This window comes from Camelus ferus, chromosome 19 (assembly GCF_009834535.1).
Source record: "Camelus ferus isolate YT-003-E chromosome 19, BCGSAC_Cfer_1.0, whole genome shotgun sequence".
Taxonomy (NCBI): Eukaryota; Metazoa; Chordata; class Mammalia; order Artiodactyla; family Camelidae; genus Camelus; species Camelus ferus.
In genome coordinates this window covers 5031425-5049716 of record NC_045714.1, presented here as the reverse complement: position 1 = coordinate 5049716, position 18292 = coordinate 5031425, and the positions used below count along the sequence as shown (strand labels likewise).

General features: G+C 48.4%; 1 protein-coding gene across 1 annotated transcript; it reads right to left on the bottom strand.

The window, feature by feature from the left end:
• Positions 1–1335: 1335 nt before the first annotated feature.
• On the bottom strand, positions 1336–18078 carry LOC106728481 (somatomedin-B and thrombospondin type-1 domain-containing protein). The gene is made up of 5 exons (XM_032461346.1): positions 17762–18078; positions 10525–10719; positions 7975–8053; positions 5407–5583; positions 1336–1795 (listed from the first exon to the last, which is right to left on the bottom strand). Exons 1-5 carry the CDS (start codon positions 18003–18005, stop codon positions 1678–1680), a joined length of 813 nt encoding a protein of 270 aa, XP_032317237.1. The 5' UTR covers positions 18006–18078; the 3' UTR covers positions 1336–1677.
• Positions 18079–18292: the final 214 nt, after the last annotated feature.

Here is an 18292-nt window from a genome sequence, read left to right as displayed (position 1 = left end):
ACAGTGATTCCCAGGAGTGCCCGGAGTCCTGATTTAGGAAGGAGGATTGAGCAGCAGCGACATGTGGGCCAGTCCCTGCCCAGCCCCAAGGACAGCGGAAAGACACACCCCTCCCCCACCCCCATCCTGGGAGCTGCTGGGCCCAGAGGCAGGGAGAGCTGGGCCGGCACACTTCCACGAGGAGCAGGAGGGAGCCAGGGCTCCCGCACACTTCTTTATTCACCACGGCCATGCTCCCCCAAGTGAGGGACTCGTAAATGAGATGGTTTTACATGAACCCGGGACAGGGCATTAAACAACTGAGAACAAGATGGATGTACCTTGAAAACATTATGCTAAGTGAAAGAAACCAGACTCTAAAGGCCATTTGTGTGATTCCATTTATATGAAATGTCCAGAATTGGCAAATCCATAGAAATAGAAAGTAGATTTGTGGTTGATTAGGGCTGGAGGGGTCTGACGAATGGGGAGTAACTGCTAACAGAGGGGACAAGATTTCTTTTAGGGGGGATGCGAAATGTTCAAAAATTAGACAAAGTTATACAATCATACAAATATACTAAAAAAGACTGAATTGTACACGTTGAGCGACTGGTATGGTATGTGAATTGGATCTCCAATAAAGGTGTTAAAACATATATTAATAATAGTTGACTCCCAAGGGGAGAAAATCAGCTCCCTTTCAAGTCCCTTGGAATTCCCTTCTAGTTTGTCAAGGACCTCGTCTCCATTAGACACTAGTGTCTCCTCACTCTCTCTCCAACCCGTACTAGTGTCTTGTTTGAACCAGGAGAGGACAGGCTTCATGCTCGGTTCCTTGGGCAATGAGACCTTGCCAGACTTGTTTGGTCTCCTTTATGGGTTTTTTTTTCTGATTGCCTTCTAATTATGGCAACTGATTGTTCACCTATTCATTTCATTTATTCAACAAATATTTATTGAGCATTATTGCATGCTGGGCCCTCTTCTAGGCATGGGGGTACCTGAGAACAAGACAGACCAAAAACCTTACCTCATGGAGAAGATGTACCACTAGTGCAGAAAGTCTTAGCAGTAGGTGTAGCTCATGGGTTTCAAATCGCTGCTCTGCCACTCGCTAGCTGTGTGTCCCCAGGCAAGTGGCTTAACCTCTCTGTGCTTCAATTTCCTCACATGCAAAATGGGGATAACAAGTGTACCTAACTCAGGATCCAATGAGTCAATATGTGTAAAGGGCTAGGACACTGCTTGGCACACTGTAGGTACTTAATAAATGTTTACTACTATTTATTTTCATCTCTAGTTGTGACTTTTTAAAAATGTCCTCTTTACACACATATATTTAAGTTTCCTTTTAAAATAAATTTATTTAAGTAAAACAAGGTGGGGGTGGAGAGTCCAAAAAAAGGGTACAAGCAAGGAAAACAGGGCAAAACATAGGGGTATGTTTAGGAGATGAAATTTGGGAAGCCCTGACCTAGAGGGAGAGGGCAGTAGGGCTGTGACTCAGCTGGCACCCAGTGGAAATATAAAGCTATTTTCAGTGTCAGCATAAGGACAAGGCTTGTTCCTTCAGTCTCAAATTTGCAGATGTCTCCCTGCTCCCTCATTCTGTGGGCTCCCAAGCCTGGGGGGTTTCCCTACCACCCAGGGAGGCTTTGGGAAGAGGGGCCCTGGGAAGATATGGGGCAGCTGTGGCTAGATGAAGACGAGCCTGTGGACCTCGGGGCAGGAACAGTCCCGGAGCTGCCCGAGCCTCTCCCAGGTCCCTCGGCACCGGGGGTGGCCGGCCGCTTGCCACAGCAACAGCTGGTGCCTGGAAGACATGGGGCTGGTTCAGTGGCGATGACTCTCCTAGGTGCCAGGGATATTTGCCTCAGGGGCCCCTTCTCCACGCAAAAATATTTTAAATCAGAGTTCAGCGCTGTGTAGAGATAAATATAATCTGGGCTGGATTCAGTATCAGATCTTCATTGTTATCACATCTTATTTTTTTTTGCTTTCTGATTTTGAAAGAAGTTACAGCATTTTTGTGAAAGTAGATGGGCACTGGGCCCTGTGTCTACTGTGCCTGATGGAGAAGTTGGCCCTGGGCTGACCGCAGAACCGCTGACCCTAGAGGCCACACGGGGCAGTCCAGACTCAGCTCGTAGGGTCTGGTGAGGTGACGCTCTCCCGTCCTTGCTGGGCACACCAGGAAAGTTGCTTAACCTCCCTGTGCCCCTTTTCCCTTCTGTTAGGAAGCAACACAGTGGAGTGATTAAGAACACAGGTCCTGGAATTGGTGGTGGGTTCGTGAGCCAGCTTCTAGGAGCCTCTGGCTCCTCAGTAGAAAACAGATATCCATAATCTCCACCCCTCTGAAGCGCTGGAAGGGTTCTATGAGATGCTGTGTGCAGAGAAAGTAAAAATGATCATGATGCTAATAGCTAACCATTTCAGCAACAAGAACGAAGGAGCCAGTGCTACGAGGCAGCCACGCGGATGAAACTTGCAAATTTCACGTCAAGCAAAAGAAGCCGAATTCCAAAAGGTACCTCCTGCATCATTTCATTTATGTGAAGCTTGAAAAAAAAGTTAAACTCTAGTGTTTAGGTATCTGCACTGAGGTGAGTAAAGCTATAAAGAAGACTGTACAATGAATGACCATGGAAGTCAGGATGGAGGTTTCCTCTGTGGGGAGGGGAGGGGCTGTGGTAGGAGGGTATGTGGAGGTGCTGGGGGGCTAGTAAGGTTCCCTTCCTTTCCTCGGTGGTGACTACCCAGGTGTATCTTCTTTGCAAACATTTATTAAACTGTTCATATATGTTTTAGCCAATTCTCTATAGGTATAATTCAAATCTTTTAAAAATGCAAAATAACAATAATAGCACTCTTTGTGTTATTATTCTAAGCTTCTAAGCACAGTGCCTGGCACCTATTAGGCACTTTACATAGGATAGCATTTAAAGTTACCATGATTATTGCCATCCTCACTACTGAAAATGGAATTAATGTCTCTTGTCTCAAAAGGGCTTATGAAGCCTGAATGAGAGCTCATATATAAAGCACCCTCTTGGTGCCCAGCACACAGTAGGTGCATGACTATGGTAGGTGTTCCTTCTGCTTGTCCCAAACTCAGAGACACTTCTCACGCTAAATAAACCTTCCTAAAATCCCCATCTGGCAGGCTATCCCTCCCTGGGCCCAGACCCTTTGCATGCCCGCCCTCACCAGCTGCCCATGGAAAGAATCTGGCTGGCAGCTCCTCTCCATCCTGGCTTTGATCCTCCTCCTCTGTCCAGTCCTGCCTGGTGAGCTCATGCCCTAGTCAGACCTTCCATCACCTGTTCTGTGAGCCTGGCCTGGCTGGGGTGGGAGCAGGGAGAGATGCCCCTCTCTGGCACAGCCCTGGCTCTGCTTTCCACTTCCTGTCCATGCCTAGTGGAGGCAGCGGTTCCTGTGGCCTTCATCTCAGCCTCATCAAAGTGCCATGTTCCTGGAGTATTTGCATCCAAAAAGAGAAGCTTCAGATTAATCTGAGTTTTAGGGCTAGAAAGGCTTATCTGAAGATGGATAGGTAAACTAAGTCTCTAATATGTGAGCATCTAGCCCAAAGAATGAATCTCTAATGGTGGAATCTCAGGTCTGGGACAGGTAAGTAGGGAAGAGATTGGAGGAAGACAGGCAAAGAGGGCCTCTCTAAAGTATCATGATACTGTCTGCCATTCATTAATCGGGCACCTACTATGTGCCAGGCTCATCACATTTATTACATCTGATTTCCACAAAGTACATATTATTGTGTCCATTGTATAGGTTAAACATGGCAATAGCAGCTTCCACTACTGAGCATCTACAAGAAGCCAGGTGCTGTGCAAAGGGCTCAGGATCCTTCCTGCAATCCAAGTAGTGGGGACTGTCAGGGTCAGAAGGAGGGTTTGCCTAGAGTCACATACCTAGTAAGGGCCAGAAATGGGGCTTGAACCTGGATCTGTGCAGTCCCAGTGCATCTTGTTCATATACATCTGTCCCTAACACCCCATCTGGCATTCCCTGCTCTAGGTTTGCAGTGAGCGGGGCTGCTCACTTTTAGAAAGAAGGAAATTAACATCCTTGGGAAGGGGAGAACTCCCTGGACAGACCCCAGAGAGAGCTCTTATTTCTGCAGTTTAGTAATCCCTGCCCTGGAAAAGCACAGTCAGTGGGAAACAGTCTAGACTTGTCTTTAGAGCTTGGCCCAGGAGTCTGAGCTGTTTAGATCAAAGCCCACTTCTGCCACTTGCTAGGTATGTGACCTTGGGCACCTCTTCATGAATTGGTCTCCTTATCTGGAAAGTAAGGATCCTGAAAGTGTCCACTTCGGGCTCTCGGAATGTTTCAGCAGTATACTGTGTGTCCACGTGTCCTCACTGTCCTCACCTCCTTCTACACTCCCCCTGACTCTTTCCACTCTGGCCTCAATAATGGCAGCATGCTCCCACCTCAGGGCCTTTGTACTTGCTGTTCCCTCTGCCTGGAACACCCTTCCCCCCAAACACCCATATGGCTACCTCCCTCATTTCCTTCAGCTCTCTATTCAAATGTCACCTCCTCAGGGTCACCTTCCTTCAAAAATAACAATCCCTATAAATTCCCCCTGATTCTACTTTCTTTCCCTAACATTTAACTCCTGTCTGACAAATTATTGATTAACTTGCCTAACGTCTGCCTCCTCACAGCAGAATATGTCTCCATAAGAGACAGGACCACAGCTGCTTTGTTCACTGCATCTTCCAGTGTCCAAAACATTGCCTGGCTCATGCTCAGTAGTAAGTGCTCAACAAATATTTATTGAATGAATGAATAAAGAAGTGAATGAGCAAACATAAAGAACTTAGAATAATGCTTGACACATATTAAATACTCAGTAACTGTTAGCTACTATCATAATGCTAAGTACCTTCCAAGACACCTGCCACTGGGGGTGGAGTCTAGGGGGATGATATCAGCCAAATCTGGGTCAACTTCTGCTGTGTGACCTTGACTAAGTCACAGTGACTCTCTGAGCCTCAGTTTCCCCATCTATAAAGTGAGGGGAACCAAACTTGGCTTGTAAGGTGTGAGGATTCAAAAATAATACCAGCTCCCTTGTCTTGAGTGCTTTCTAGATGCCAGGAGCTGTGCTAAGTCTTCCATTTGCACAATCTTGCTTCACTGTCATCATTACCCCATGGGGAGGACCTCTTATTATCTGCATTTTCAGATGAGGAAACTAGGGTTCAGAGAGGTTATTTGATCACCCAAGGTCACACAGCTAGAAGTGACAGGAATTGCTCCTCCTCTGGGACCAGGACCCTCCTGGTGCCTGCTCAGGATCCTGTTCCCGAAGCACCTCCATCTCTCAGGCAGCAGAGAAGCCACAGGCTCTGCTCTCACACTTCCCCATGCCCGAGTCCCAGTTCTTACCCTCCGGCCCCACCGCCATCCCCGTAGCAGCGCCGGCTCCTGGCATCCTGGGCAGGCCACTCACACCTCACACAAACCGTGTGGCCCTGGGTCAGATACCTCATCCACTGGGCATGGGGTGCCTTCACCTGCTGGCAGCTCCGTAGAATGGGCCCCAGCCGGAACTGGACACAGTACCTGCAGCCACATAGGAAGACACCACCCCGAACACCTGTGAGCATTTATGGAGCACCTACTGTGTTCCTAGCCCTATGTAGACCCAGGCTGGTACAATTTCTCCCTGCTATGGAAACCTTTTGGGCAGCCTATTCTGCATCAACAGGTTGCATACAAGAGACTTGGCTCCTGTTTTAATATTCTTGAGGGACTCCATGGGCTGGTCCTTCTTCTAAGCACCGTATCCCAAAGTCTGTATAGTTCACGTCTCAGTCTGTCTCCCCCACCAGAATGTCAGCTCTACAGAGGCAGAAATTTTTGTTGATTGTGTTCACTGTGTGTCCAACTCCCAAACTAGTACATGGCTCAGTAAAAAATTTGGTGAATGAATCATTTGGTCCAGTGGAATAGGGAAACGCTGCAAGGTAGATGCTGGCCCCAGTTTACAGATTAGAAAACTGAGGACCAGAAAGATAACTTGCCTAGAGTCACACAGCTAATAAGTGGTAGTCCCTAAAACAGAACCACCTAGTCCCAAAAAAAGCCTCAATAAGCACTCTGCTGCATTTTACAAAAGATTCTACTTTACAAAAAAATTCACCACAAGAATTACTTAAAAGGGAAGCTCCTCATTCTGGGGTATCTGAATTAAGACTCAATTTGCCAAAATTTTACTTCTACCCTACTTTTTCTTCAAGGAGCAGTAGGAGATGCAGCTTGTCCAGGACCCCGGGGTGACTGTGTGAGGCTGCTGCCCCCTGGTGGCTGCAGCCTCTGAGCGGCTCAAGGAGTGGATGTTTTCTTTCAGGAACAGCCCTTTGGGCCAGCGGGGAGCCCCTTCCTGTCAGCAGCCCCCAGAACTCCTCAGGAATCTGTTCCTCACCAGAAGCCTGTGATAACTGGAACTTTTGTCTTCCCAACACACTTTCTTTGGGTGCTCTATTAGGAGAACCCTTGTCCTCACCCTACGTGGTCTTGCAGGAGCAATCAGTCCAGGTGCCTGGTCCTGGCTCCCCACTCTGGCCCCTAGAGTGGGCAGATGACTGAAGTTGACCAATCAAGGGGGTCCCATCCTCTGGGCCTGATGGCCTGGGATCCAAGCAGGACCAGAGTCTCCTCTAGAAATGACACAATGAGACTGGAAGGACTCCTTTAGCTGGTGTTGCTAAGCTGGGAAGACTGGGAGCTGCTGGTGAGCATCTTGGTCACTACATGGAAAGAGGCTGCCAGAGAATGAAGCCAATATATGGGGCAAGGGGGAGAGGGAGAGGAGAAAGGGAGAGGGAGTTCTCATAATATTATTTGACCCTGTGGCTCCAGTCATACTTGAAGTAATGCTATTTCAAACTCTTCCTCTCAGTTGTATAGACCAACAATTCTTTTCACTTGAGCCAGTTTGAGCTGAATTTCCGTCACTTGCAGTGAAAGGAATCCTCTCCTCTCCACCTCCGTTACTACTGCCTTAGCTCATCTTATGCTTTCAACTGATGTTTGACTATCCACCAGGTGCCAGGCACTGTCCTACAAGCTTGGCATCATCAGCCATCTGACTCCAGTCCCTGAAACCCACCCCTCGAAGGTGCAGGTCTACCCCCCTGGTCCAAACCGCCTTCATTTCTCATGAGGACTATGACAGTAGCCTCCCCATTGGTCTCCCTGATTCCTTCCTTGCCTCTCTGCAATCGATTCTCCGAATAACATCCAGAGATCCTGTGAAAACCTAAGTCACAGCATGTCACTCCTCTGCCCAAAGCCCTCCCATGACTCCCATCTCATACAAAGAAAGTACCCAACTTCCCACCACAGCCTATAGACCCTGTGTGATCTGACCCCCTTCCTCAGTATATATTTCCTACTCTCTCAGTCTCCCTGAATTCCAGCCTGAACTGCTTGCTGATCCTGAACACACCAGGCATGACCTCCCTGCCTCAGGGCCTTTGCACTTGCTAATCCCTCTTCCAATCAGGCTCTTCACCCAGATAACCTCCTTGATATCTTAGTTCAAATATCACCTTCTCAATAAGGATGTCCCTGATGCACCCACCCCTTCCCTGCTTTACTTTTCTCCATAGCATTTAGCACCATCTGACATGCTATCTGTTTATTGTCTGCCTCCTCTGACTAGACCGTCCACTCCATGAGGACAAGTATTTCTGTCCTTTTTTGTTTCTTGCTGTAGCCCCAAGGCCTAACACAGTACCTGTCATATAAACAAACATTGAGTGAATGAGTGAGTGAGTGAAGCTGAGTAGAGACCAACTATTAAAGGATTCAAAGTTCATGAGCTTACAATGTAACAGGAAAGGAGACGGGGAGAAGCTATCAAAGTAAGAGAGACACAATCAAAGTTTCATCCAAGGAAAAATGTTCACAGATTTGAGTTTGACTCTGAGTTCATTTGCTTCCACTTACCCTACTGTCTCCTGATCCTTGGGGGCACCTCGCTTTTCCCTCTCTTTGCCATAGTTGCCTGTGGTTATCAGAGCAGGGACTGTGGGCCAAGGAGAAAACAGAGTTAGGTATCCTAGCAACCCCCACAGACTGTGACACCACAGGAAGCAGGATTAGGTACTCCCAGTGTCCGAGTCACTTGTATGGCAGCCCCAAGGAGGCTGGGAGATCTTGTAACTGGGCAGATGGTCCCCACAAGGACCGTTTATGCAATGCTGGAGGCAGGATCGTATCTATCTCTGAGAGTTAGGGCCTAGCACAGTGGTTGTATAGTGGGTCTCAATAAAAAGTTCTTCAAATGGATGAATAGTGAGTGAAAAAAATAAATGAGTTAATAACTGATGAATGGATGGGTGGGTGGCTGAAATGTAAGAAAGGAAGAATGGATGGGTGATGGTAAATAAATGGAAAGATGGGAGGTTGAAAAAAAGGAAAGACAGATGATTGAGAGAAGAGATGATGGATGGAAAGGATGGATGGAGAGATGACAGGTGGATGGATGATGGAATAAAAGAAACAGGAAGATAGATGACTGAATGGGTGGGAAGATGTAAGGATAGAGGAAAGGGGTTCCAGAGGTATGGATGGATAAATGAATTAAGAAAATTATCTTGTTGGGCTAACTTCCAAGTCTCTTCCTTCCTAGAGCAGACAGAGGAGAACACAAAAGAACTGAGAGTCCATAAAAGGCTGGTGATTCCTTAGGAGAAAAAAATGCCAAAGGAAGTCCAACCCTTCCCCGTTTCCTGAGTGATGGAGCTGAATCCAAGAAATGGTATTGAACTAATTAATGCTTGTGACCTAGAGAAGGGTCACACCAGGGCATCCCAGGCCCCTCTCCCTGCTGCTGCCATAAAGACTGGGCTTGGTCTTTGCCAAACACACTTAATTCACAACCTCCCTTCTCTCTTCTCTTCCAACAACCAGTGCTGCTTTTGGTGTAGCCTAGAGCAGTGAGCAGAGCCCCAGAAAAGCTCAGGTTCTGGTTCTAGCTCTTCCTCTTATAGCTGAGTGATCTTGATCCTCTCTGAGCCTCAGTCTCCTAATCAGAAAAATGGGTATAACACCAGAACTTATATCATACAATTATTGTCAGAGTGAAACAAAATGATATGCAATGAGCCATGTATCTTGGGTAAGTTTTGTGCCTCCCTGAGCCTTGGTTTCCCCTTCTGTAAAATTGGTATAATAACACTGGCCTCACAGAGTCAAGTAATGTGGCAAAGTGCATTGCAGATAGTAGGGGCAATCAGGAAAATCTCCTGGAGATAACTGACATCTATGCAGGAAATGATGAACCAGGCAAGTTAGATGTGGGTGGCAGGGGAGAAGGAGAAGGATTTCAGGTGCAGAAAATGACTTTCCTTCTTTCGTCACCCCGTTGCCACCACCCTGGTCCAGACATCATCCTCTCTTGCATGCACCACTGTAGTTACCTCTTCCCTGGCCTCCCCACTGCCCTCTGACCCGTCAGTCTGCTGTCCCCACAGCAGTCGGAATGGTCCTTTAAAACGTAGGCAGAAGAAGCAAGGAGATGAGGTCACAGGAGGCCAAAGCCAGAACACATTGAAAGCAGTGGGTAGATACCGGAAAATTTAAAGCAGGAGGGTGACACCATGGTAAGATCTGAGCTGTAGAATGACCTCCCTCCCTGTCAGGCTGTAGCATGGGGACGGATTGGAAGGGGGCAATTTGGCCCTGCTGCCTACCCTCCTACCCCTTCACTTTCTTTGTCAATTTCTTCAGCTATAAAATGGGCATCACCTATTTTTTACAGTGACATAAAAATCCTTTGTCAGGACATGCAATATAGCCAAAATCTGTTGTTTGGCCTATCCTGCATCCATTCTCCCAAGTTTTCCTTTGGAGAGCCCTCCTCCCTTAGTCTCATTCAGACAAGGCTGGGCCACCCCCTCCAGCTTCAAAGGGAGCATGTGCCCCAGGACCGGCCAGAGCACTGCATCTCTCCGGCTGTGCTGATTGGTTCGGCAGTGGACGTCTGACCCGAGACAAGCCAAAAGGACTTCATCCTAGGACATTTGTTGAAACGAAGGGAAAAGAGGCATTTTCTTCCAGCCTGGAGTTATCAAAGATCATTGCAGGAGGAAAGCCTGTCTGAGAATGAGCCCAACTCAGAGGAAAACAGAGCTGAGAAAAGGAGAGAGATTTCTGGCAACCTTGCTTAAACTCCTGGATCCAGCCAAGCCTGAACGCAAAACCTGGAATTTTGGTTACATGAGCTACATATTTTTGCTCAGATCAGTTTAAGTTAGGTTTCCTATCATCTTCATTTAAACAAAGCCCTAATGCACACTGGGAGATGAGTACAAAGAAGACATTGAGATGCCCAGAGGAAGTGAGAGCTCATTCACAAGGTGAGGAGGGGGATCAGAGCAAAGAAAGACAAAGCTCCACCATAAACTCAAACCCCACACAGGAAACGATGGAGGGCCTTGCAGCCCAGCCAGGCTGTTCCTACTGACAGCCACCCCCAGAGCCACCCCAACTCACACAAGGACTGTTGGCACTCCACTCCCTGGTGGCTCCAGTACTCCACGCAGCCAGCCCGCTCTTCCAGTGGGGGACAGGGGGCGCCCCCGTTCTTTGGCTCCTGCAGCACATGCCTCTGGCGGACACGATAGGAGACCTGGCAGGGCTTGACACAGCGACTCCAGCCACTCCATTCTGCCACAACGCAGGGGACCGCTAGAAGAGAAGGCAGCACCTCCAAGGGCAACGTCTGTGGAAGCTGGCCAGCAGCCAAGTCTACTCCACCTTCTCCACAAGCCCAACCCCACAAAACACCACACCGAGCACTAGACTCTTGCAAACGTGAATCCATGCCTTCCTTAAAAGCTTCTCTATGGCAACTGTTTATACAGCTACCTGAACTTAGAATTCCCTGTTTTATTTACCCATCACCCTGTTGGGGATCATTCCAGTGGTTTCCATCACTCATTCCCTCCAACAAACCTTTCCTAAATGCTTAAAGGCAACTGATTTCACCTCCCTGTGCCTCAGTTTCCTCTTTTGTCAAATAGGTATAACAGGATTCACATGATAGGGTGGCCTTGAGGGTCACCCAGGTGTGACATATAAAGCATTTGCTCCTGGCACAAGCAAAGAGCTACACTAGTGACATCGTGGATGGAAAGAAGCCTCCTGCAGAAGCTATTTCTGGTGTGACACTATGCAGTTTTAAAACCTGCAAAACAGTGTTTAAGAACTCATACAGGTAATATTCATACATATTACATATATATACTATATCACAAATATATGATATTGTATATGCACCTAAGTACATATATACATACTAAGCGTGTGTATATACATATGTCAGTCTTCACTATTTGCAAATTTAGTATTTGCAAATTCATCTATTTGCTAAAAATTTTTTGTAACCCCAAAACCAATATTGGAGGTGCTTCCGCAGTTACGCACAGATACACACAGAACAGCAAAGTTTTTGAGTGCACAGCCTCAGCTGAGGTCAAACAAGGCGCCGACCTGCCTTCTTGGAAGGAGGCCGCAGGCGGCAGCGTGGGATGGGTCGAGGAGCTGCGGCTCTGGGACCAGGCGGATGGGGTGTGAACTCTGGCACCTGTTAGTGGGGCAGCCTTGGGCTGGTCACTTAGCACCTCTGAATCTCGTTTCTCTCTTTTGTAAAATAAAATAGGATCTACCAGACGGAACTGTTTTCAGAATTTAAGATTATAATCTTTGTGAGACATGTTTGTACATATTTCCCCCAGGAGCAATGGTTCTGTATTCATCAATTCAGTGTTTGTGGGCATTTTATAGAATATAACTACCAACAGTCATGAGAATTGACTATATATGTTGAATATATATACATATATATATATATATATATCTGCAGAAATTATAAATAACAAATTCAGTATAGCAGTTACCTCTGAGGAGAAAGGGAAGGAATGCAGAAGTGATATTCACCAAGGCTTATATCTTGGCTTTCCATGAGGGTTTGTTTTATTATTCTCTCTATATTGGGGTGTGTCTGAAATATTTCATAATAAGAGAAGGAGGTTGCTGGGGGTCCAAGTCCCTGAGATGCTCCCTGTACCTACCACAGTCAGGGGCCCAGTGAGTAGGTATTTTCTGATGATGTGACCTTTGAGACCTTCAGCTTCTTCATCCAAGTCCACAGTTCCAGTCCAGGACTGGACCAAACCAGACAGGGGAGGCTGACTGGCCAAAATACAGCATCTTCGGACTTTCTCTTGATGGATGCTCTGGCCAGCAAGCCTTGACAGTCACACACATGTGCGCACACACACACACACACAGACACAGAGATACACACATGCATGCATGCACATACAGCATCACTACTGTCAGAATTAGTTCTCTCATTCCACAAATATTTACTGAGCCTCTCCTGTGAGTCAGGCACTGTCCTAGGTGCAGGAGATACCGTGGTGAAGAAAGACCAGGTCTGTCCTCACGAAAAACATTCACCAGCTATGAGACATGTCCTAGTTCAACAACTTGAAAATGTGGAGAAAAAAAGTGTCCCTCCTTGAATTGAGGGAAGGAAGTGAATGTGTTGTAAAAACAGATAGTGTTGCTCCTGGCACGTTGGGAAGTCACATACTCCTTGCATGAAACTCAACTCTTGACAGAGTTGAAATGCACAGCAGGAGGGAGGGAGGAGATAAAGGAAGACAGCCTAACAGTCATCTGTTGCTTTCAACATCCACCTAATAAGGACATCAATATTTCACTGCTGCTGGACCAGGCAAGCCACGTACCAGACTTCACGTAATCCTCACAGCAACCTTAGCATCCTTCTCTGTGCCCTGTGCCCCCTGGGGAAGCCTGTGTATCACAGAGACTCCCTGGCTCCCTGGCTGCCAGTCGAGTTCAGCCAGTGGGAGGCACTGGCAGGGAGGAGAGTGCAGCCCAGGTGTTTACTGCCCCCCACCCCACCTGCCTCTCTCACATGGGGGGACCCTCAGCCATGGATCCTGCCCTCACCAGCCTCCTATAACACCGTTCCCTCCTGTACCCCTGCCCCCACCGCTGCAAGCGAAGGCCTTGTCAATTTCTGTCCCATTCAACTCTTCCGGGCGTACCATCTGTTGCTCGCCAGAACCCCAATGCATGTATATATATGTATATGTATTTTCACTATTGTCAAAACTATCTCACAGAAGTGCATCTTAAGGGGGCAGAATATATGAGTTAAGCCAAGACGGAGTCAGACAAGTCTGGATTCCAACTACAGTCTCATAGGATTGGTGCAATGACAAATGTGAAGCATTGAGCAGATCGTAAGTGTGCAATACAACAGAGAGCACTATGCGTTTATTCAAAAACTACTTAGGGCCAATTATGTGCTAGGCACCTGCCCGGGTGCCAGGAACACGGTGAAGCAGAAAAAGTCCCGGCCCTGGAGGAGCTGACATTCAGTGGGGGAAACAGACAATCAACAATATAATATATGATGTAATGACACCTAGGGATCTATGCTCTGAGAATAAACAAAGCAGAATAAGAGTGGCAGTAGGAGGTGATAAGACACTGTCTTAGATAAAGGGGTCAAGGAAGACCTCCATGACAAAGGACATCTGTGGAGGAGAGGGAGGGAGCTGTGTCAGTATCTGAGGGGAAAGTGTTCCAGGCAGAGGGAACAGGCAGTGCAAAACCCCTGAGGGAGGGTCAGAGTTAGATGCTGCGGGACAGTGAGGAGGCCAGTGTGGCCAGAGCATAAAAAGCAGGAAGCAAAGTGGCAGGAGGTGACGTCAGCAAGAGAAAGGTACAGTGATAGCATACAGGGCCTTGATGACTATTGTAAGGAAGCTGGATTTTAGTCTAAGCATGAAGAAAAGCCATTGTCAAGTTCTGAGCAGAGGAGTCACATGATCACATTTCAGGTTTTAACAGGATGTCTCTAGCTGCTGGGTCAGTGTTAGGGCAGAAGCAGGGAAACCAGCAAAACAGCTACTGCAGTCATTCAAGCGAGAATCTACAATAGAAAAGTCTACTAGAAAAAGTGAGTTTTGTGTCACTGGCAGTGTTCGTAGAGTGGCTGGACAACCTGGAAGGGAGACTGCAGACCAGATTCAGGCACTGGCCGGACCTCTGGACCAAGAGGAAGCACCAAAGCCCCACCATGATCCTCTGCCAGGCAGGTGAGAGATTTGGCAGAAAATTGGAAGGATGCCACCCTATATAGATACTTTCCACGTTGCTGGCATCTGTGAAGTCACCAAGCAGCATGCGCAGCAGACACCCCCAGGGAATTGTCATCACACCTCACCTAAAGCTAGAGTCGCAACCTCCATACATCCATGAGATTGATTATTCACGCCTTGTCAGCCTCCTCAACTAGAATGTCAGCTCCGTGGAGGCAGCGGCCTTGTTCCCTGATGAATTCCAGGGCCAAGCACAGGGCCTGACACATAGGCACCCAGTAAGTTAAACAGTCAGTGAATCCTGAATGAGCTAATCTGTGCCTTAGCGACAACAAAGAAGGAAAAAAAAAAAAAAAAAAAAACCACACAGGTTGTCATTGCAAAGAGGCACCACCAGATGGCGGTGTTTCTCAAAACAAAGGCCATCCGACCTTTTTCTGACAAAAAGAAATTCTAGTTTATCAGTGTAGCTGAAAAAGAGGGGGGTTGGAGGGAGGTTTTCAGGTTGCTCTTCCAGCTCTGGAGACCCAGATAACATCTTGCCGGCTGAGCCAGTTGGAGCCAGACTGAATTTCCCACAGTCCCCTTGGATTCCTCTGCCCCTACTCCAACAGGCCCAGACTCATCAGGAAATGCCTTTCTAGACAATCAAACTCCACCTTCTTCTCTGAACCTCACTGTCCGGCGCCCTGACCATCCATCCTCCTGTCTACCAGAAGGATTCTTCTGGAAAGCAGTTCTGGCCTGTCACCTGAAATCTTTTAGTGGTTCCTGTCTCTTATTGAGGCGGTTTCACAAAAGGTCTTTTGTGACAGTGCATCACAGAGACCTCCAGGGCCAGTAGCTAAAAATCTGAGTGTTCCTGCAATTCATCCACAGTCACCACCTGCCTCCTCCTCCTGTTATGTCTCCGCACACTTTTACTTTTGAGATGTCTGAAATGCAGGGTCCCCCAGAGCTCAGAAGCGGGCAGCTGTCATTTCTGCCCTCCCAGCCACCTTACCCCCATCTTCTTGTAACACCACCTAGGTTTTCTTTTGAGGAACCAACCCTCCCCACTCTTAGGCCACATAGTTTGGATAGAACTGAACTCACCTTCTTATTCCTGGAATACGGTTTGTGACCCAGACATGGCCAACTGATATATTCCTTCTCCCTAGACTCAGTGATTTACTGGATCATGGATGAGCATGTAACCCAAACCGGGCCTACGAGAATGACCCCTAGGATTCTTGCTGGAACAACTAGGAAAGGATCTCTTATTCCACTCGGGACACCAGTTTGGAGCTTTTGGGTACTACCTTTGTCAACACTTGGTGACAACATGCCTGAGACTGAAGCTAATACAAGCAGAGCAGAAAGGTGGAAAGAGACAGAGTCCTAATGACATCCTTGGAGTCCCTGGATCAAATTCCCTTCTTAGCTTAAGTAATATGAGCTGTGCCACAACCCTAAGAGTACTGACTAGTACAATGACTATATAAGAGTGTAAATGGGGGCTCTGATCCTTACAGGGTTGAAGTGAGAATTAAGGAGCATAGAATACTTGAAAACATTCAATAAGGAACTTGGAAAATGTGAAGTAATGGTGTCCATCCTTTAAGGCTTTCCTAGCTGCTCCAGCTCCACACACACACCCCCAACCCGCCTCCACTCCCTCCTCACCAACCATTTCCAAGCCTCATCTCGCTCTGACTGAGATTGTTTATTCTTTCACATCCACCCTGTCTCCCAAAAATAGACTATAAGCTTGAGGGGGACCAGAGTCCAATCTGAGCTGAGCTGGGCACCTAGCAGGTAGCCAGCACTGTAATTGAACTGAATGTGGGCAACTTCAAGGGCTCCTGTTTTCATCTGTAGATTCAAGTGTCCCTCCTACAATATGCTTTAGTCCCTCCCACCCTCAAGCAACCATATGATATTGTGATCTGGATATCACAGATCTGCTGCTCAATAGCTGGGCACCTCTGTGTCTCTGTGCCTCATCTGTAAACTGGGCATGATTACACTATCTATTCCATAGGGTTGTTATGGGCTTAAAGGAGACTATTTAAAGCACCTAGAACAGTACCTCCCTGGCACTTGATAAGTACTCAATGAAAGTTAGTGGTTCTTTTTTTTTTCTTTTTTAATTTTTTTAATGGAGGTACTGGGGATTGAACTCAGGACCTTGTGCATGCTAAGCTTGCACTCTACCACTGAGCTATACTCAACTCCCTCACCCTTTTTTTTTAGGTCATCCTCATCATCTCTCTTTACCACAATCAATTCCTGAAGTCGATCAACTTTATTACCTAAATCACTCATGAAAAAACACATACTCCTCTCTGTCTTTTGCCTCCTAACTGGTCCCCATGTCCCCTTCTGCTATGCTCCCCTAGGAGGTGGAAAAGTGAATTTTTCCCAGGTCTATTCAAAAGACCTCAGCTCCGCCAGGCCCAGACAAGGGGTCAGATCCTAGACCAACTGCCTTTTTGACGCCTTCCCAAAGGAGCAAATCAAAGAGGTGGGCAAAGCTTTGAGGCTGCTGGACCCACCAGCCCAAGCTCTTTACGCAAAGGGAAAAAACAAAAAACGCTTGGGAGCCGATAACATTGTGTGATTCTGTAGGTGTGGATCAGACTGTGGGAAAGTTATCACTGATCCCTCTGACTGTTCCCCTCTGGGACCCCCACTCCTGCATTGTCGCTGGGGATCCCTTGTGGCTGCAGCTTAACCAAGAACCTCATCCCCACTCTGAATGACCCCATGGCTTGCACGTGTTCTCTGATGAGTACAAAAGTGTTCCCAAGACAGATCTTCCACAAGTTTAATCTGGGGAAGTTTCATTTGCTGCAATTTGGGAAGCTCCCACTTTCCCCTGGAACCCCTCCATGCCCCACGCCCTTCCCCCAGCCAGGGCTGCTAGATAAATAAAGGACGCCTAGTTAGACTTGCTTTTCAGAAAAAGCAAATTTTTAATATAACTATGGCTAATGCAATATTAAGGACATAAGTATACTTACTAGGTATAGGTTATTTATCTGAAATTCAAGTTTAACCAGGATCTTGCATTTTTATTTGCTAAATCTGGCACCCTACCCCAGCCAATGCAACCCCTCCTCCCTGTTACCCCTTCATGCCGCGTGCGTCCTCCTTAGCGCGTGTGCCCCCTCCTCTCTCGCGCTGCTCAGCGACCACATATGCCTATTTCTGTTGGGTACTTCACTCACGTGGCTGGCTTGCTCTCCTCTTTCGCAAGCCCTGCATCCTCACTCTGGCCCCCAAGTCCTGCGCGCAGTCCTTGCACACTGACTTCCCAAACAGCCCTCTCCTCTCCGTACATCCTCTCTCCATTCTGCCCCTACCGCTGCCGGGATTCGAGCGGCCGGATCCACCGCCCTCTCATCTTTCTCCGCCGGCACCTTCACAACCCGCGCCTCCCCTGGTGTCCTGCGCGCCCGCGTTCCCGTTGCCCGTGCTCCTCTCCAGGTCTAGGACCCCCCTCCAAAGGCAACTTCTTTTCTTCTTTACTCCGTCGCACCCCGGTACCCCGCTCCCCTCGGTGAGGGGAGCTCCGCCAACGCCACACGCTCACGGGGGCGCACCTGGGCAGGCCCTCGCGTAGTCGGGGCAGCAGTCCCGCAGCGCTCCGCACGCCTGGTCGCAGAAGCAGAGCCGGGGCCCGCGGGGCGCGCAGGTCGGGTCACGGCCGGGGCAGCAGCGGCCCAGCGCGGAGCAGCCCTGCCGAGGCCAGAGCGCGCCCGGCGGTCCCCGCGACCAGGACACCGCGGCCACCGCAGTCAGGAAGAGAGCCAGGGGCAGGATCCGCGCCGCGCCGCGCGGGGCCATAGCGGGAGTCGGGCTGGGGACCGGAGGCCGCCGGGCACAGACCCTGCGCGGCCCGCCCCGTGTTGGCGCGGAGGCTCCTGCCCGACCGCTCCCCAGACCCACCTCCTACGTGTCGCGAAACTGTTATCCACCCCCCATTCGTCCTATCCAAACTTTGCACCGCTTGTGGCGGTGAAATTGCAAGATAATGGTAATAATAACCGCAGCAGCTTTGCAGGGGTCCCCATTGCCCCAAGGCTCCAGGGAGATGAAAGCGATACAGAGGTTCATCAAAACGATACATTGTA

Coding starts and splice junctions, on each gene's coding strand:
- LOC106728481 (XM_032461346.1), bottom strand. CDS start 18,005: ATGGCCCCGCGCGGCGCGGCGCGGATCCTGCCCCTGGCTCTCTTCCTG. Junction 10,720..17,761: donor CTACGCGAGGGCCTGCCCAG/GTGCGCCCCCGT, acceptor CTTCTCTTCTAG/CGGTCCCCTGCGTTGTGGCA. Junction 5,584..7,974: donor AAGGATCAGGAGACAGTAGG/GTAAGTGGAAGC, acceptor ATGTGGCTGCAG/GTACTGTGTCCAGTTCCGGC.